We start from the raw sequence: 21596 nt of genomic DNA, 5'->3' as shown, positions 1-21596 counted from the left end.
ATTCAAATCCCTCTCTCATTTCTTAGAGAGGGGTTGGCTAGAAAAGGGAAAATAACATTATTGTACTTCTTCTTTCGTTATTTGTTTATTTTTCTCTCCTTTCACTCATCTTTCATTCTTTCCTCCTCCTCCCTCTTCCTTTTCTCTCCTTTCCTTTCTGTTACGTACCCCTCCTGTCATCCCTCCCCCCTCCTCTCATTTTATTCTCCCTTCCCTTCTTCACCCGTCTCCCCCCTCCCCCCATCTCTTGCTCCCCAACACTTTCCTTGGCTCTCCATGTTCCTTTCTTTTCCCTCCCAGCTTTCTCGCATGGATCCTTTTCTCTCCCATCTCTCCATTTTCTTTCTTCTCCTCCCTTTCCTTTCTTCCCAACACTTTCCTTCGCTCTCCATGTTCCTTTCTTTTCCCTCCCTGCTATCTCACATGGATCCCTTTCTCTTTCCCATCTCTCCTTTTTTCTTTCTTCTCCTCCCGTTCCTTCCGTACCCCACATCTTCCTAGTTCTCCTTCCTCATCCTTTCCTCCTCCCCCCCTCCCCTGTCGTTACCATCTTTCCAACCTCTTCTCTCCCCCTTCCCCCTCCTTCGTTCCCTTTCTTAGCACCATCGTGCATTCCTCATTCTCTGTTTCCATCCCCTTTCCTCTTCCCTTCCTCTCTCTCCCCTCTCCTTCACATCACAATATCCCTGTCATTCTTTCTCATATCGTATGGTTGGCAGTGGAGAAATGCTGGCAAATAAAACGTTTTGATTCTCTCTCTCTCTCTCTCTCTCTCTTTTACCCTCCCTGTCGCCCTATCCATACCATTTCTCACATCTTCCCCCCCTTTTATTGCTCGTCTTCCCCTTCCTCTCACACTCCCCCTTATTGCTTTCTCCAACCCCCTCTTGATCTTTCTCTTCCCCATTTTTCTCTCCCTCTCCATCCTTCCCTACATCAAAAGGTGCCTCTGTTCCCCCTTATCAGAACTGTTGCCCCCCCCCCCCCCCACACACACACACAGACTCTCTCTCTCTCTCTCTCTCTCTCTATCTCAATTTTATTTTTTCCTTTATGCCCCTTTTCGAATTTCTCATAGTCAACATTATCCTTCATGTTCATTCCATTGCTCCCTCCGCATACTTCCTCCACCAACCCCCCTTTCTCCCCTCCCTCTACCCCAGCCACACCCTCTCTTTTCTCCCACCACATACCGTACTCCCCCTGCATACATCCCCCGCTCTCCCTTTCTTCATCCCCATAATCCTTGCACTAACGGCCTTCCCCCTTCAGTTTCTCCCCCCCCCCTCCATTTATTCCCCCTACCAGTCCTTTTCCCCCCTCTCTCCCTCTTCTCCTTCCCCTTTCTACCCACTCCCTTCCCCTACATCAAAGGTCTACCCTATTTCCTCTTGTCAAAACTGTTGCCTCTCCACCGTCTTTTGACCGACAAGGCCTGAATACTTGCGCCACTATTGGCTAAAAGTTGTCCGCCTCCTGAGTGGCCGAGTGAGAGCTGGAGTGGCGAATGGGAGGTGGAGAAGGAGAGGGGGGTTAGGAGGTAGAGGAAGGAGAGAGTGGAAATAGGAATAGAGTAGGAAGGAGAGAGTCGGAGAAAGAACAGAGTAGGAAGGGGTTAAGGGAAGAATGGAGAGGAGAAAGAAGACAATGAAATGGGTAGTAGAGGAAAATGTTGAGTATGGGGTAAAGATAAATAGAAGAAAGACTGTAGAATAAAGAGGCATGCATAAAGTTTTTAGAAAGTGAGTACAGTGCACAATAATATGTATGTTTATGTATGACCCATTTTCTGTATGCGTATTTTTGTCAGTCAGTCCCTCCATTTGTCTGTCTGTATCTGAATTTTCTTCGGCCTCTCTGTTCATATACCTGCCTACACAACATAATCCAACCCCACCCTCATTCTGCCGTCTTCCAGATTCGGTCGGACAGAGGCGAGACAGTGGGATTGGTCGAGCGAGACCTACGAGTATGACAACCACGGTCTGCTGTCCGCTGTAGCCTCGCATACGGCACATGCCACCAAGTATATCTTTGGGGAGAACAGGCTGGTAAGTATTGCATTCCCTATATACACACGTACATACATCACGCACAGGGAGATTGGTTTGTTTGTGGGAACTCATAAATAATTATTTTTCTGCCTGCATATGCACATTGATTCGTACAAAAATACATACAGTACATGGCACACGCTACGTGATGTATCGTGGGGGAGACAAGGATGATAGGGTTTGCATACCATACACGTATCAGATACACACAACAAAGCCTATTTGTGGGCACTCATATATCATTTGCTGCCTGCATACGCACATTGATTCGTACAAAAATACATACATGGCACACGCTACCTGATGTATCGTGGGAGAGACAAGGATGATAGGGTTTGCATACCATACATGTATCAGATACACACAACATAGCCCATACCAAACAACACATACATAAATTAGTTGGTACACACACACACACACACACACACACACCAGTCAGTCAATCAGTCAGTCAATATATGTATCATAATCAGTGTACATTTCACTTTGTCCACACACATTCAATCTGCAGCAACATATTTGTGTGAGGGAATTGATAGCTCTTTTTCTTTAGGTACCTTCCCTTTTTTAGTTTGTATTTCTTACTGATATATTTCTGTTTCATGTTGGTTTATGATTTTCTGCATGGATATTGTTATACAGTATTATGGTCATTAAGTTGAGAATAAGCATATTGAACCATCTTTTATTTATTTTTTTTCTTCACTTTTTTTATTGCCCTTCATGTTTGCTTATTCTAGTTTTTGGGTCCTTCTCATCTGTCGTGATTATATGCACTTTGGATGAGGATTATAATAATAATGTATTCCTGTGTGTAAGTTGATGATTATAATTTAAGTATTTTGCGTATTGTACCTGTACATTTTCTCTTCCCAAGCCTAATGACCTAATTCTCTCTCTAACAGCCAGTAACCATGACCCTGCCTTCTGGTCGATCATGGAAGCTGCATTATGACGAGCGAGGCGGTCTTAAATATGTCAACACTCCTACAGGATCTGGCCACTTTTTCTCCCTCCAGCCTTCCTTTGGGTGGTTTGTCTTCTCATACACCCCCCCCGGTTCCACCCACTCCTACAGGCAGTACCTTGATCATGCTGGACGGTTGCTACTTACAGCTTTCCCAGCAGCTTCTGCCAAAGTCTTATACACATACACAGAGGCAGGACAGTTGAAAGAAATCGTATCTGGGGACGGGAAGACTGAGTTCTCATATGGGAGTGATGGCTTGCTGACAGAAATCATGCATGAAGAAATGGAACTGGAGTACAAGATGGATATGCTCTATGATGGTCGCTTACTACAAGAACACCGCATTGATTATGGCGCCAGAACAGGATTGAACAATGTTAAGTTCACTTATGAATATGATTCCAATTTCCGCGTCACCAATTTTGCTGGGCGTATCGGTGGACAGAACCTTCTTCCTTTCATCTATGCTTATAATCCAACTACAGGTGGACCTTCTAGAATTGGCCCCTTCACTGTCCAACGCAACAGACTCAGTGAAACGACAATTCAGGATGGAACAGCCATTTTCTCCCGACAGTTGAACTCTCACCTACACGTATCACAGTCCTCGGTCACCATACACAACCGTGAAGTATTCAAGCTGCAGATCTTTTATAACTCTGATGGCAAAATCAATCAGACTAAAACCTTCACACCAAACTTTCACAACAAACCATATACCAACACACGAAACTACACATACGATGAGGATGGGCAGTTGGTGAGTGTTGAGGCAAAGGAGCCATGGAGCTTCACTTATGACACCAATGGCAACATGCTGTCCCTCACCTACTCCACCAACACGATCCCCATGAAATATGACTCACAGGATCGGATCGTGAAATTTGGGGAAGGGGTTTACCGCTATGATTCCCGGGGTGCGACTGTCCAAAATGCACGGGAAGTGATGTACAACTACAACGCAAGGGGTCTCCTGGTACGTGCTGTCAAGTCTGGTCGCTTCGATATTCGTTACTTCTACGACCACGAGGACAGGCTTGTGGCACGTAAGGACAACTTTGGAAATGTGACGCAGTTCTTGTACACAGATCAGCGTCACCCTGACCAAGTAACACACATCTACAGCCCCCGCGATGGCAACTTGATTACGCTGGTCTATGATGATAGAGGACACATCATTTTTGCACAGGTAAGAAAGCTCAAGTTGCTGTGGTTCATATTTCTTGAATTGGTCCAGATTTTCATTTCAATTTTTTCATGTACTTCAATGACTCTTCAGCTCTTTCATAGCACTTCTTCATGATTAGCATCATATTCAAAGTACAGTGTTAATCTACTGTTATACCTTTTCTCTTACAAATAAGGCAACTTTAGGCCAATTTTGAGTAACTAGAATCACTCCTGTACTGTTTCATCCCCAGGTGTACCGCAACAAGTACTATATTGCAACAGACGAGTGTGGTACGCCTCTGATGGTCTTCAATCAGTATGGTGAGGTGGTACGTGAGATGATGCGCTCTCCCTATGGTCACATCATGTACGACTCCAACCCATACCTCTACCTGCCTGTTGACTACTGTGGTGGGCTCTTGGAAACTCGAACTGAACTCGTTCACATGCCGAGGGGACAGATTTACGACCCACTTATAGGTAATACACTGTCGGTGCCCTAGTCTTTCATCATCATCATCATCATCATCATCATCCAGATTTCTTTTCATGCCTAAGGATGGGATGAGGTCGGGTACAGTGAGCAAGAAAAAATGAACAGAAATGGGAAATAAGATGCTTAAAGTTTTGTAATTTTGTAACTCCCATAAATTTTTCCCATTATCTCCCAGTTCTCGTTTTCCCCTCTTCTCTCTCATACCCTCACTCCCCCACAGTAAATTTCTCCATCTTGTGATATACCTTTCGTCCTTTAACTCTTTGCTCTCCTTGACCTTTCTCCTGCTGCTTTCTCTCTCTCTCTCTCTTCCTCCCCTTACTGTCCTACCTTCTATTCTCTCTGTGACTTTCCCTCTCCCTCTCCATAATTCTTTCATCTCCTTTCCTTATTCTCCTCTCTTCCCAGTCTAACGTCTTCTCTCTTTACTCGCAGGCCAATGGTTGTCTCCAGCATGGGAGAGTGTTATGCAGAACATCCTACAGCCAGCCAAACTTTCCCTCTATCGCTTCAACGGCAATGACCCCATCAATGTACACCTGAGGCACTGGAAAAATTATGGTAAGTGTTGTTTACACATGCCTGTACTTGGCAGTCTTTGCTATTATCCTCATAGTATCACATATTTACCAGCACACTTATTATGAGAGATCTTTAACCCGCCCCATCCCGACGTTTTCTGGGCAGTGGTACACCCCAGTCCCGACATTTTTGGACCCCCCCCCCCCTTTTTTTTTTTTTTTTTGCTCAAACATCCGCTTTTGGTGAGAAACATCGAAAATTCATAGAGAAATCGCTCACCTGAGGTTTAAAATACTTGATCTAGGTACGAGTACCTCCTTACCTGACTGGGTTTTCTAACAGGCTGGCACCAAAGAAAACGAGTTCTATGGGAGGGTAACTATTTTATCCACTCATACAGTATTTATTTATTTATTTACTTGGTACGAATATATATGTAGTACAAGAGTATATTGGTTTTCAAACAGTAATATAGGCAGCATAAGCATTGTTTCACCCACAAACTCATCACCATTCATGACGTTTTTTTCCCACATTACCTGATCATTATTTCTGACTGTTTCTTCCTTAATAGTATGTAAACTTTGTCCTCCACATTGTCATCGATTGGGGAATCACTCTGGCCCTGAATGTCTTTATTGGCCAAGGTCACTGGTAACAGATGAATTGCCGAGACAATGGCGTGCAGGGGGGGGGGGAGGTTATGCGGTGTAAGGCACTGTCCCCGCTTGGCATCATGTAGAGGAATAGAGGAAGGTGTCCCGTGTTTACATGCCAAAAATCACTCACGAAAATTGAAAATTGGTCAAATTAGGGACCTTGCAATGTTGCCGCATTAATTCACGTCTCCGGGATATGAGTGCACATCATGTGAGGACGTGAATTCACGTCTCCGGAACGCGGCAGGTTAAACTTAATAAAATTGCTGGCAGTAATAAGGTCAAGAACACTTGGTAAGTAAGTGGAGATTATTTTGCATGAATGTTGCTCTAACTGCTTCACTGAGAGTCAACCTTCCCAAGCTAGATACTACTGAACTGTGAAATGATTCAGAACAAGTTGGACACCATATGTTAAAAACTTTTTGTAGGAAGAGGTACCAAGCACAAGTAAAAAAAAAAAACTCACACACCTTATTTCTCAGACTACAAGGCATGGCTAGTACAGGTGTTAAAAAATATATTTAGTCATCATCGTCATCTTCCGGACCTCCTTTCCTACCCTAGGGTAGGGTGAGCAGTCCAGACAGCCCAAATTTGCCCACTTCATTGGGCCACGCCTCCATTCACTTATCATTCAAGCCCCCGGAGTCCTGGCTTTATCTGATATGCCAAAAACATTCACCACGTTCTGTAGCTTCACATAAATGTATCCGATAGAGTCATTCCAGTCGCTGTCATGAAAAAAGGGGTCCCAAATCCCTCATCATGGGCTTCTCACAATATTCATCCAGCCAGCTCGCTCTCTTGTCATTCCCATAGCCTCACTGACTTCCAAACCTCTCTTCCTCACACACTCATCCACCATATCCCTCCACTTTCTCCTTGGCCTACCTCGTCTCCTCCCTCCTCTGAATTCGCTCAGATATACTTTTTCACTATTCTTTTGTTATCCATTGTCTCCACATGACCATACCATCTCTGTCACTCTGTTTGATTCTGGTGTCCACAGACTTCCTCGCTCCACTTCTTTCACGAATCACATTATTTTGTACCCTATGCACTCTCTGTACTCCACATACATTCCTCAGCAGTCCCATCTCCATTGCTGTCACTCTAGTTGGGAAGTAAACATAAAAGCCGATATCTAAATCAAGCAGAGATGGCCAGGACAGTTACAGAAAAATATTAGTTTGGATGTGGTAAAGTATTAAACAAATAAAAATAAAAACCATCGTCTAAACCAAGCACAGTTTAAAAACCCTTACACTCTTTCTTTCTCAGACTACAAGGCGTGGCTGGGACGGCTGGGCTATGACTTGGAGAGCCTGGCCCCACAGCTGGCGTGGGCATCCTCCAATAAACCCCCTCCCCCACCCACACTCTGGCGTGCCTTCACACGAACACCCAATATGCCTCTTAGAGCTGCGTCATCACCGTTCTCCGAACAGGTATGGTTGCAGTCAGAAATCCCTTTACATTTCTTGGATTTTGCTGGATTACACTGCTAGTGAACAATGTATTCATAAGTTTAAATGTATATAAACCATTTTTTAATTGTGTGTGTTTGTGTGAATAGAGTTGGGATGATGATTAGCAAGACCTTTAATTTTGAGATCTGCTTTCTTGGGTACAGAAGAGTTGATCATAGATTTTTATTCATTAGGTAAGCAACAGTTTTAACCCATCCCGTCTGGGTGGCATGTATACAGTCATTACTCGTTTTACAATGGGGTTACGTCAGGTCATAACTTATCGTATACTGATTTTATTGTAAATCGGGAGATTGGAACCCCTTAAAAGAGGGGAGTTACGTCATCTCAACTTCCCAAAGTCACCTAACCAAGACTGAACCATAAATGGCAACCCACCATCATTCCTTCCTGTGTTGGTCCAAGTTGTCCCCCCCAAGGCTGGGGGACAGCCTGTGCTTACAGGCAATAGTGGTCAGCCTCTGAGTCAGACAGGAACAGGTTCGGGGGAGGGGAATCCGGCCCATACCCGCACCAACCTTAGCACTGGGACCCATACCTGCACCAACCATAGCAGTGGGACCTACACTAGCACTGACCTTACCACTGGGCACACAAATCCACAGTTGGCTGAGAGGTGACGATAACAGGGAGGCACACATGAACAAGTTGAAAAGACAGGGCTTTGAAGGGGTTGCGGGACTTGAACCATAACAATGCCTGCACGCTGGGGCCGCCATCTTGCCTGAGACAAGCGACGGTCACCTTGTGTGTGCCTGGCGCTTTCTGATGGCAAAATTGTTATAGCGAGAAATTTATTGTAAATCGAATTTTGGGGTGGAACTTTCCTATTATCGTTGTAGTGAATTATTCGGTAAGTGAGTTATCGTAAACCGAATCATCGTAAAACGAGTATTGACTACATGACGACCAGGGGACGTCCGTGTGACATGTATACATCACATAGTATTTTGCTGTATTATTATTATGAGTATAGCATTATATTATATTATACTATAATAATATAGTTTTAGCTGAGAAATTATGGTTTTAATAATGGTGATTTTTAAGAAAAACACCTGCTACTGGTTTGGGTGGTGAAAACAACCCTTGGACATGATGGGTTAAGCCCCTGAGTAAGTAAATGGCGGTGTGGCGTATTTGCTAAACGTATTCTATGAAGAGTTATATATTTGTTTTCCTTTACCCTGTTTTTGGATCATACTGTACACTCAGTGTGGTAGTAGCACCTGAGGAGAAAAAAATGAGTACAGATTGATCTATTTTATTTTTCCCATAGTATGAATGTACTGTATTTGTGTGGATGAGTAAATTGGGAGTGTGTTGTCCTGTCTCGGCTACCTCCCTTTCTTTGGGGGAAGCAGCCTAGGTATATACAGGGTGGTGCAAAGGTAGGTTGACATTTACCATTTATTTCAACACAAAAGACACACTTTTGGTCTCGTAAGTGTTCAAAGTGTCCGCCCTCACCTTTGACGCATAATAAGACATTTATATAACAATGTAACATAACAGACTTTTACATAAGTTTTACATAACATAAGACTTTTACAAACATAATAAAACATAATAATGTCAACCTACTTTTGCACCACCCTGTAGATAGACCGGGTGCTTTGTCGTTTCTTGACTTTTATGCATAGATGAAGCATAAAACTAGTTATAGTGGGTGTATATACCTGGGTTAATCATGCCTGTAACGCACACATGTTGATGTACTGTGATGTAGATGGAATGGTATCCAAATTACTAGAGGTGAGTGATTATATCAGTGATAATGAACCACATATTGTTTGCCTAACCGAAACAAAATTAACACCAAGGATATCAAACGATAACCAAAACCGAGCAGAATACAATATATGGAGAAGAGATTGGAACTTAAAAAAAGGAGGACTTATAATATTAACAAAGAAGAATCTGCAAGTTAAAGAAATAGAACTAGATATACCCTCACAGGTAGAACTGATTGCAGTAGAGATCAGTACATCTGAAGGGAAAGTAATGGGATGCTTTCAGAGCTAGCATTCCGGTAGATGGCTCCACGATTTGGACAAACACATTCCCCATGCTGTTTTAAAAGCTTATTTTTCTTTGTTAAATATCTACACTGTTGTGTGAAACTGAATCATAGTAATGTTATGTACCGTAATATAAATAATACAAATAGAACACATATGTAACATAGCGTGAATTGTTTATATTTATCATAAACGGAAATTAAAATATCATTGATGGCTTTCATGGATTTGTAGAAAGCATATGACAGGGTTGATAGACAAGGATTGTGGAAAGTATTAAGAATATATGGAGTAGATGGAAAGCTGTTGAATGCTGTGAAGAGTATGTATGTTGGTGCTAAGGCTGCAGTGCATGTGGATGGTGAACTGAGTGAATTTTTCTCTTTGAAGGTTGGGTTGAAACAGGGATGTGTCTTGTCTCCATGGTTGTTCAGTCTGTACATGGATGGGGGTAATAAAAGAGGTACAAGGTAGGGTAGTGGATGTTGGAGTGGCCTGGTGAGAGAGGGTAGTGTTTGGAAACTCCCTGTACTCTTGTTTGCAAATGATACTGTGTTGTTGAGTGAAGACAAAGGGGGTCTGCAGGGCTTGGTGGATGAGTTTGGGAGAGAGTGTGTAAGAAACGGAATCTAAAGGTGAATGTAGGGAAGAGTAAAGTGATGGTCTTTGAGAGAGGTGAAGTCAGTGAATGTACAGCGAGGTTGGATGGTGAGGAATTGGAAAATGTGAGTACTTTTAAGTACTTGGGTAGTGTGATGAGTGAGGATGGAGGTTTGGAGGGTGAAGTGCTTGAAAGGGTACAGCAGGGAAGAAAGGTTGCTAGTTCCCTACAAGCAGTGATAAGAAACAGGGAAGTGAGCATGGAAGTGAAAAAGTTACTACGTGACAGTATTGTGATACCAAATCTAACGTATGGAATTGAAGCTTGGACATTGTTGGAATGACACAAGTCAAGAGTGAGAGCAGTGGAAATGAGTTATTTAAGAGGAGCCTGTGGAGTCACATGGAGAGACAGGCTGACAAATGAGGATATAAAGGAGCGTTGTGGTGTGGATGTGGATGTGATAGGAAGCGTTATGAGGAATACACTGAGGTGGTTTGGCCATGTGGAGAGGATGGAGGGTGAAAGACTGACGAAGAGAGTGTATGTGAGTGAGGTGGAGGAGGGAGAGGGAGGGGAAGGCCGAGGATGAGATGGAGGAATGGGGTTGAGAGGTATATGAGAGAGGGGGGTGTGAGTTGGGAGCAGGGCAGTGAAATGGCAAGGGACAGGGCGATGTGGAGGCAGTTTTTTTGTGGCCACCCCAAACAGGATTGAGGCATCTGGCAATAGATAGATTGATGGCAGCCTGCGATTTCAGTGGTCCTATATTATTTAATTTCTGCTACAATCAGTGCAAGTTAGGTTTTTCATGCATAGCTTGTTCAGACTGCAAATTACACCTAGTGGGTATTTTGACTCAGTCCCTGTGTGGGCAGAAATTTAATGTTGAGTAAATACTGGGACTCAACATGTTGCTGACTCCCTTCATGCATGCGCATCACAAGATAGTCATGTTTAATTTTTATCACGAGAGTTGTTTTCAAATCAAGCGCACGAGGACTAATGCTTAAAATAGTACAATTTAGACTACATGTGATCTGGTTAGGTTAGAGGAAGTCTATCTATCTATCTATTGCCAGATGCCTCAATCCCGTTAGGGGTGGCCACAAACAAATCGCCTCCACGTCATCCTGTCCCCCGCCATTTCACTGCCCTGCTCCCAACTCACACCCCCCTCTCTCTCATATACCTCTCCACCCCATCCTTCCATCTCATCCTCGGCCTCCCCCTCCCTCTTCCCCCCTCCACCTCACTCACATACACTCTCTTCGTCAGTCTTTCACCCTCCATTCTCTCCACAGGTACTGTAATTGCTTTGGAGGGTCTGAGGGGCAACACAGGATTGTCTTGTGGTGCACATGTGTGAAGGGAGTGAGCAAAGTGTTGAGTCCCAGTATTTACTCAACATTAAACTTCTGCCCACACAGAGACTGAATTAGTCAAGATACCCAATAGGTGTAATTTACAGTTTGAACAAACTATATATATTAAGAACCTAACTTGCCCCAAATGTAGCAGAAATTAAATAATATTGGATCATTGAAAGAGCAGGTAAACATCACATACCATCATTGTTTTAATTTCAGTTTATGATGAATACAAACAATTCACGCTACGTTATATATGCGTGCTCTATTTGTATTACAGTAACCCCTTGTTATACGATGGGGTTCTGTTCCTGAAAACCTCATCATATAGCGAGCCCATTATAACATAGAGTCAGTGGGGATATGTTCCCAGACCTGCCTAAACTCTCACACACACCTTAGCATTCACATACATGAAATATCCTTATGTTTAAACATTTATAGTAACACAATAATGAATAAAGAGGAAAAAAACATGAAAAGTACAGTATACAGTAGTACTTACCTTTACTGAAGCAAGTAGGGTTGTTGATGTGGTTCCAAGTGAATTCACCGTGGTCAATTAATTCATTCATTGCCAGACGCCATGTATCCCAAACGGGGTGGCCAACGGCTTAGAGTTAATTGTTTTACAGGGAGGGGCACTAATCCTCCACCAACCCCACTTGACACGTAGGGATGCCAACAGCATCTGGCGTTCCCAGGTGGTCACCCATCCAAGTACTAACCAGTCAAAATATGGACAATTCCCCGTCATTCTATACATATACCTATTGATTAATTGGTACTTTAATAACTAATTTTCAGGGGGATCTATCAAAGTCTGTGTTCATTCAGTAGTGTAGGCTTTGGATATCATTTATAAGATGCACTTTTAGACAATATTTAACTTGTTTCTGCCTTACTGTAGTTGACTTTGAATTATACTCTAGTGTCACCCATAGGTGACTTCATTAATTTCCATTGGTACTGAAATATCATGGGTATATTTTAAAATGACTTTGAAGAGGTGCAAGTATTCAAAAACTAGTGTACTTGCTAAATAAACTGAAATATAAATAAACGACGGGTAATTGTCCTGATGGTGAATTGTCTTGTTATTGTTGTGATGGCGAATTGACCCAAAACGTTTACATAGACGTAATATGAAGATTATTTGTATAATTCCAAAGTATGTCAGTAGTTCACTTACGATCATTAGGCATTTATAAAAATGCTAGTGTCTCATATGTAGCTTTATGTTAAACAATGAAGGAAAGATCGTAAATCGCCTGATTTGCGTTTCAATATACATTTTTTTCGGTTAATACCCATAATTTGATGCTATATTTGACATTTATTATAAAAACAATAAACCACCTTCACATTTATAACTCATTTAATTCATAAACTAGTGTACTGTATTTGCAAAATAAATTGATATGTATATAAATGATGGAGAACCGTCCTGACAGCGAATTGACTTGATGGCAAATTATCCCGACTCTGAGGCTAAGGGACAATATGGGCCTCACAGCCCTCACTCATAACTGTCAGAACTGGCCGGCTGGGCTCTGGACCGGTGGACGAGTGTGTGTTGTCCAGCGCCGACCGTGTGGGGATGTTTACATTGCGTTCGCTGTTCACTGAGCCGTGGACGATCCATCGTTGTAGCGATTCGTTCCCATCATATAGCGAGCATAGGGTACTAAAATGTCGACATTATATAAGCAAAATATCATATAATGAGGCATCGTATAATGAGGGGTTACAGTATTTATATTACAGTATATGACATTACTGTGATTCACAGTTTCACACAACTGTGTAGATATTTAACAAAGAAAAATATGTTTTTTAAACGGCATGGGGAACGTGTTTATCCAAATCGTGGAGCCATCTACTGGAATGTTAGGCTTCTCAGAAGCACCCCATTATGGCAGACTTATACATGTCACCCAGATGAAACGTTTGGGAAAAAGGGGAATGTGAAGACCTAGTAGAGAGTACAATTCAAAGTTTAAGAGCATTACTATATAGAATGGAGGAGCAATCTTAAAGAATTATACTATCTGGAGATTTCATTACAGATATAAATTGGAATACTCTAGATACAAAAAGTCAGGAATGCTGTTGGGACCCAAAGCTCCCGGACCATGTGCAGGAGTTTTTCCTAACACAACATGTAAAAGAAAGCACCAGAAAAAGAGGACTTGATGTACCATCAGTACTAGATCTTATATTACTAGGCAAGAAAATGATACTGACAGTATTATGTATCACCCTTCATTTGGCAAAAGCGACCATGCAGTATTAAATTGCAGCTTCAGGATTGCATATGAGATAGTTAACAGTAATGAAAGTTACAAAAAGAGCCTTAACTACCAAAAGGGCAATTATCATGACCTAAAGAAATACTTCTTAGAAATAGATTGGGAAAAAGAACTTAGAGGACAAAATTTAAATGTTATATATAGAAAATTCTGTGAACTTATGAACTAGGAGTCCAAAATTACATCCCGTGGCACAAAGAAGCAGGAATTAAAATAAAGAAATTGTTTAATAAAGAAGGTAAAACGAGGCATATAACAACTATAAACAGGCAAGAAACATATATACAAGAAAAAGGAAAGAAGCCCAAACACAGTTTGAGGAAGACATCATAAACAAGAGTAGTGATCAACCGAAGCTATTTTACAGTTACACCCAAAGCAAAACCAAGTAAATGATAAAATACAATCCCTTACGGATGAAGAGATCCTCTGTGCACAAGAGAAAGATGTTTGTGAAGCATTAAATAAGAATTTCCGATTAGTTTTTACAGAAGAAAATAATTTTGAGAGGGATGGTATGGAACATGCCTTCCCAAACATAATACCAACTATACAGATATCAGAAAAAGAAATACAGGAGGAGTTAAGTAAATTAGACAAAGGAAAAGCAAATGGTCCAGACGAATTTTCTTGCTGGGTGCTACATGAGTGTGCAAAGGAGTTAAGTAGACCATTATCTTTAATATTCAAGGAAACCCTGGGTCAAGGTAAACTACTTGATATTTGGAAGAAAGCAAACATTGTTCCCTTATACATGAAAGGGAATAGACAAAATCCACTCAACTACCAACCAGTATCACTAACCAGTGTTGTAGGTAAGATACTGGAAAAGCTGATAAGAAAAGTGTGGGTAAACCATCTAGAAGAACACAATATGATGACCGAAAGGCAATTTGGTTTCAGAAAGAGAAAGTCATGTGTTACTAATCCATTAAGCGATTATGACAAAGTTGCAGAAACATCACAGAAAAGGGAAGGATGGGTGGACAGTATCTATCTAGATTTCAAGAAATCATTTGACAGAGTACTGCACCAAAGACTTATATGGAAAGTGTACCATGAAGGAGGAGTCCAAAGCAAACCGTACTGTTGGATGCAAGATTTTCTCAGAAAATGGGAAATGAGAACAGTACTAAGGGGAAATTACTTATCACGGTGGGAAGTGACTAGCGTAGTTCCACAGGGCTCAGTGCTGGCACCAATTATGTTCTTAGTGTATAAATGACATAAATAGTAAATTGGAAATTAAAGCTATCTAAATATGTTTGCTGATGATGCAAAAATACAAAGGAGAATTATTAACACAGACTCTTGTAGAGAGCTACAAGAAGAATTAAATAAACTTAATGAATGGAGTAATGCATGGCAAATGGAATTCAATGTGGACAAGTGTCATGTAATCAAGTTTGGTAAAAGTGGGAAAAGACCAGATTGGGATCATAAGTTAGGAAATAAAACCCTACACATATCAGAAAAAGAGAAGGACCTAGGTGTGATTATCAGTAACAGACTATCTCCGGCAGACCACATAAGTGAGAAGGTACGGAACATGTATACACTGCTTGCAAACATGAGAATAACATTCACATAATAAATGAAGACATGCTGAGAAAGATAATAACATTTTTCATCAGACTAACCCAGGAGCATGCATCAGTAGTCTGGAATCCTTATCTCAAGAAACACGTAGATAAGATTGAAAAAGTTTAAAGGGTTGCTACAAGATGGGTACCAAGCTTAAGGGATCTGAGCTACAAAGACTAGAAAAACTGAATCTGCCAACTATACAGGAGAGAAGGAAAAGAGGAGATGTGATTATGCTATATAAATGCATATCAGGGAAGGAGAAAATGGACATAAATGAATATATAATCTATGGGGAAGCATCAGCCAGAGGACACTGCAAAAAACTGCGTAAGAAGAGAGGCGATAAAGACGCAAGGAAATATAGTTTCCCAAATAGGGCAAGTGATCAGTGGAATGCACTACCGTATGAAATAGTGTGTACCAAGACAATTCATAAATTTAAGAAGATGTGTGATGAAAATAAGGAGATGTATGATGAAGATGGTTTAAGACACGGGACAGTATGAGCTTGACTCATTCCTGTAAAGATACAATTTAGTAAGAACGTATGGAAGTGAAGCTTGGACGTTGTTGGAAGGACACAAGTCAAGAGTGACAGCAGTGGAAATGAGTTATTTAAGAGGAGCCTGTGGAGTCACATGGAGAGACAGGCTGACGAATGAGGATACAAAGGAGCGTTGTGGTGTGGATGTGGATGTGATAGGACGCGTTATGAGGAACACATTGAGGTGGTTTGGCCATGTGGAGAGGATGGAGGGTGAAAGACTGACGAAGAGTGTGTATGTGAGTGAGGTGGAGGGGGGAAGAGGGAGGGGGAGGCCGAGGATGAGATGGAGGGATGGGGTGGAGAGGTATATGAGAGAGAGGGGTTTGAGTTAGGAGCAGGGCAGTGAAGTGGCGGGGGACGGGGCGACGTGGAGGCGATTTGTTTGTGGCCACCCCAAACGGGATTGAGGCATCTGGCAATAGATAGATAGTTAGGTAAGAACACACACACATACACACACTCACCAGAGCCAGAGCGAACGGACGTGTCGTGACTGCTTGTCAGCCACTGCTGCAAACCTTAAGTAGTTTCCAGGAATATTTGTCCTGTCTCCTTTGGTCTTGTCTTAAGTTTAAAGTATTGTAAGTTAATATAGACTACCAAAAATGTAAAGAATTATTGTCATTGAGAATACATGAATGTTTATAGTATTTTTGGTAACAGCTGTTTAGTACTGTAACCAACCTCAAACATGGCCGACATTGTAAACATCAAGGGATCGAATTTCCAGGATTTGACAGTGAAACAATTGTCATGGATTTGGTTAAAACATTGATTATGAAGATTAGTGAACTAGAAAAGAAATTGGAGGATTTAGTATTAAAAAACATGCCTGAATATACCGAGAATACTGTACAGAGTCTGATCCAGTCAAATGAGACAGCAAACCAGGAGATTGAGAATTTGAAGCGAGGAGATATCGAATTAGGAGAAAACTAGAAGAGAGCAGTAACAAACGGAGAAGGTGAATAGTGTGTTAGAAGAGCAAAAGGCAAAGTGGGCACGTGTGGAAGAAGAACAGAAATGGTCAGCTTAAGGGAAATCATTCAGGAGGAAAGGGAAATGAACAAGAAAAAACTGGAAGAAAATGTAGTGAAAATACTAAAGAAAAGGAGAAAATAGTGAGAGAAACTGTAGAAAGGAACAGATATGTGATGATGTTTAGAAACAGGGAGGAGGAAGAAAATGTTAGATCCGTGAGACTCGAGAGAGACACGAATCTGGTGAGAAAAATATTGGGCAAGATCGATCCCAAAGGAAACAAGTGGGAAAAAGAAATTGAAAGAGTAAGGAGGTTAGGGCTACATAAGAAAGTGGAAGCAAGACCAGTGAGAGTTAAGTTGTCATCAGAAAGTGTAAATGATAAAGTGACCTGGAAGCTAAGCAAAGAGGCTGGGATGGGAAATATTATAGTAAGAAACGATTTGAATGAAGAAGAAAGAGAAGTTTTAAAATCTTTGATGGAACAAGTAAAGGAAAAAAAATGACGAGAGGACAGAGGAAGAACGTATATATGTATTATTATTATTATTATTTTTTTTTTTTGAGAGTGATGGATATGAAATTAAGGAAGTGGTATGTGAGGAACTAGAAGAGAAGGAAACAAGGGGGATGGATATGAATACGAAAAAGGGAAGAATGAGTAAAGATAACACCAGTGCAGTAAATCTAAGTATCATGTATTTTTAATGTAGATGGGTTAATATCTAAGAAAGGGGAAATTGGAAACTATATTGCCCCGAGATGTTGATACAAAATTGATTGGATGGAACAGTTATAATATTTAGAGGAAGGATAGAGAAAGCAAGTTTGGGGGAGGTATAATGATTTTAACCCATAATGACTTTAGAGCAAAAAATATAGAAATTGAAACTACCATGGCTGAACTTTTGGGAATTGAAATACAGGACATTTATGGCGAAAAAAATAGATATAATAGTATTTTACATGCCCTCCAACAGTTAATAAGAGAATCCATTACTAAACTAACGATGTTAACTGAACAAAGGAATAGTAATAATAGGAGATTTTAACTGTAGAGAAGTTGACTGGGAAGGTATGGATGCTGGGAACAGTGAGGAATCATGGAGAAATAAATTAATGGAATTGGTAATGGAAAACATGTTAACCCAGTTAATTAAAGAAAATACAAGAATTAGGGGTGACGATGAACCATCAAGGCTCGACTTATTATTCACTAAGGACCCAAATGATGTGAAGAACATAGCCTACCAATGCCCCTTGGTAAAAGTGATCATCTGGTTATTGAGATGGAAGTAGCGGGAGTAAGGGAAGGAGAAAGAGATGAAAAACACAGAGAAAATAGATAGTACAGACTGCTTTCCTGAGGAACTTTTTCCAAAATGTAGACTGGAGTAAAATGAATACAATCGCAAATGTTGATGAGAAATATGAGTTTTTGATAGAAGTGTATAAAACAGGAGTTAGTAAATGTCTCAAAATTTTCCGCAACTATGGAAAGGAAGAATGGTTCAACAATAGATGTAGATCGGCACATGAGGCAAGAAAAGAGCATGGAATGAAGTGAGAAGAAGGTATAGTGAAAGAGCTTGGAAGGAGTACAAGCAGGTAAGAAATGACTCTGTAAGGGTGCGAATAGAAGAAAGGAAATACAAAAAACTTTTTTCTTTTTTTTAATGTGCTCGACCCTGAGCATAGGCTTCACATCGTGCTCCCAAGGCCCAGCAGTCCTCCTACATATTATACAACTCTACATGTCACCACTTCGGCGCTAACACCCACCGCCCATATTGAACAGATGCTAGGGCTGTCTCATACAGGACTGGTGTATTGGTATTAGCGGGGTTATTTTTACGCCATGTCGGCGGGACTTCTGGTAGATCGGTGAAGTCTGCTTTACATGAAATTCGGATCCCTAAGCTGTTCCCTGTCCTAGTGATGATTTGAATCTGGGTCCGGTAGTACCGCAGGGCACCTCTCGACTGATTGAGCTGCCGCCTCCCCCAAATATAAAAGAGCCGAAACTATATTATAGGTTTGTAAATGGTAAAATGAAAGTCCATCCATCCATCCATTGCCAAACGCCATGTATCCCAAACGGGGTGGTCAAGCGCTTAGAGTTAATTGTTTTACAGGGAGGGGCACTAATCCTCCACCAACCCCACTTGACACGTAGGGATGCCAACATCATCTGGTGTTCCCAGGCGGTCACCCATCCAAGCACTAACCAGAAAAATGAAAGTAAAGGACAGTATAATACGATTGAGGGATGGAGATGAAATAATGAACAAGCTGCAGTCAGTTTATGTGTTGGAAGAGGAATTTAGGGAACCTGAAATGAAACCCAGGATGACGGGAATGACAGAAATTACAGTTGACATGAATGAGGTGCTGCAGCTGATGAGGGATTTGGATGTGAGAAAAGCAGTGGGACCAGATGGTGTGGCTGGATGGATCCTGAAGGAATGTGCGGACCAGTTAGTGTGGCCAGTTAAATCATCATCAAAACCTCACTGAAAAATGGACAGTTACCTAATGATTGGAAAAGAGCAAGTATTGTGCCAAACTTCAAGGGAGGAGATAGGGAAGATCCACTTAATTACAGACCTGTATCACTTTCTAGTCTTGTTTGTAAAATCTGAGAAAATTAATAGAAAAAGATGGATAAAGCATTTGGAAGAAAATGAAGTGATAACACCAAGACAATTTGGTTTTAGGGAAGGAAGATCATGTTACCAATCTATTAAGTTTCTACAGTAGGGTAATAGATGTCATACAAGAGAGAGAGGGATGGGCAGAGTGTGTATATCTTGATCTCAAGAAAGCATTTGGCAGGGTGTCCAGTAGGAGACTGCTGTGGAAGTTGAAGACATTTGGAGGGGTGCATGGGAAACTATTAAAGTGGATGAGAGATTATTTGATAGGAAGGCAGATGAGAACAGTCGTAAGAGACAAGCTGTCACAATGGAAAAACGTGACTAGTGGAGTACCCCAGGGCTCTGTCTTAGCCCCAATAATGTTTGTGATATATTTAAATGATTTGCCAGAGGATTTGAATAGTTACATGAGTATGTTCACAGATGATGCTAAAATCGTGGAACATAGTAAAGGTATTGATAGTTGTAAAAAACTGCAAGAGGACTTGGGACAGACTCCACAGCTGGAGCCAGACTTTGCAAAAGGATTTTAGTGCCAAGAGGTGTCATGTATTAGAAACGGGAATGAGTGAAAAAAGACCGCACTGGACATATAAAATGGGCAATGAGGCAATTAGTAAAAGAAAAGATGAGGAAGATTTGGGAGTGATTATTCAAGATGACTTGTCACCAGAAAATCGTATAAACAAAATCTTTGGAGGAACTGATGGATTACTGACCAACATGAGAGTGGCTTTTAATTATATGAACGAGGAAATGCTGAGGGAGTTGATAGTGACCATGATAAGACCAAGACTGGAGTATGCAGCTGTGGTATGGTCACCTCATTTGAAGAAACATTCATAAACTAGAGAGGGTTCAGTGGATGGCAGTGAGGTTGATACCAAACTTATGGGAACTCACAAGGAGAGATTGGAAAAAACTGAAGTTACCAACACTGTGCGAGAGAAGGGAAAGAGGTGACTTGATCACGATATTTAGAAATGTAAGAGAATTGGAAAGGGTGGATAGATGGAAAAACAAGAGGTCATGAGTTCAAGTTGAGGAAAAGTAGATGTCTTAATGATCTTAAAAGGTTCAGTTTCCCGAATGCAGGGATGAGTATTTGGAACGACTTAGATGAAGAGGTGGTGCAGGCAAAAACATTCATGTGTTTAAAAGTAGTCTAGATAAATGTAGATATGGAGACAGGACAACGCGAGCTTAGCTCAATTCTTGTATACTACAAATAGGTACACACACGCACACAAGCATAAAACAGGCTATAGTGGATGTATATATCTGTATTAATCATGCCTGTAACTCTCTCTCTCTCTCTCTCTCACATACATTCTTCTTTTCATTCCCTTTTCTACCTCCTCTCCTTTATATCTCTTATTAGCTTCTTCTGATCCCTTGTTCTCTTATTTCATTCCACAGGTGTCAAGTGTGGGGTGTGTGAGTGGATTGGTGGCCACGCTAGAGGAGGCAGCCCGCACAACAGCACGTCTCTCCACCATCACACCCACAAAGCTGAGGACGGACTTCTGGCCACACAACCATCAGGTAAGGCACGCAAACAGGCAGTGGAGAAGGGAGGCAGAAGGGGGTGGAGGAAGACCAGGAAGAAGAAAGAGAAGGAAGGAATAGAGGAAGAAGAGAAGGAAGGAAGGAGGGAGGAAGTAGAAGAATACAGGGAAGAAAAGAGGGATGGAGGGAGGTGGGATGGTAAGTAAGGAAAGAGGGAAGGAGGGAGGGAGAGACAGACAGGCAGGGGGGAGGAGGATGCAGGGAGGTAAGGAAGGACGGAGGCAAGCAGGAGAGGGAAGAAAGGTGGGGAGGGTGTATGAGTCAGGTAAGGAGAGGGAGGAAAAGAAAAAGAAAGGAGTGGAAGAAGGAGAATGAAGTAAGGAGATAGTAAAGGTACTCTTAATCCCAAGGGGATACAGGCTTATTCTAGCCCCTGTCCACACCCTCAGCCACATTAAGCACCCATCACTTCCCCATCAGTGCCCATAAACCCCTCCTGTGACCATATTCTCCAGGATTTAGGCGGCTTCCAAGCACCTCGTTCGGGGAGAAACATTTTCGTATTACACATCTTCCATGTTGTGTACGGTATTTTTTATCTACGCACCTGTTAGTTAAAAATCTCAGTATGGTTTCAAAATCAG

At 41.6% G+C, this 21596-nt stretch overlaps 1 protein-coding gene across 1 annotated transcript in view; it reads left to right on the top strand.

Moving 5' to 3' along the window:
- Window positions 1–21596, top strand: part of Ten-a (Teneurin-a transmembrane protein) — a 475834-nt gene that overhangs the window by 440738 nt on the left and 13500 nt on the right. Inside the window, 8 exon segments of the mRNA XM_080281215.1 lie at window positions 1919–2051; window positions 2963–3370; window positions 3519–3560; window positions 3632–4216; window positions 4449–4677; window positions 5129–5254; window positions 7159–7325; window positions 20863–20988. Of these exon segments, the coding sequence (XP_080137341.1) occupies window positions 1919–2051; window positions 2963–3370; window positions 3519–3560; window positions 3632–4216; window positions 4449–4677; window positions 5129–5254; window positions 7159–7325; window positions 20863–20988 (1816 nt within the window).

The sequence above is a fragment of the Coenobita brevimanus genome, chromosome 88, assembly GCF_032717465.1.
Source record: "Coenobita brevimanus isolate Jiangsu-jjx chromosome 88, ASM3271746v2, whole genome shotgun sequence".
Lineage (NCBI taxonomy): Eukaryota > Metazoa > Arthropoda > Malacostraca > Decapoda > Coenobitidae > Coenobita > Coenobita brevimanus.
The sequence above is the reverse complement of the archived record's forward strand: the minus strand, read 5'-3'. Positions and strand labels throughout refer to the sequence as shown.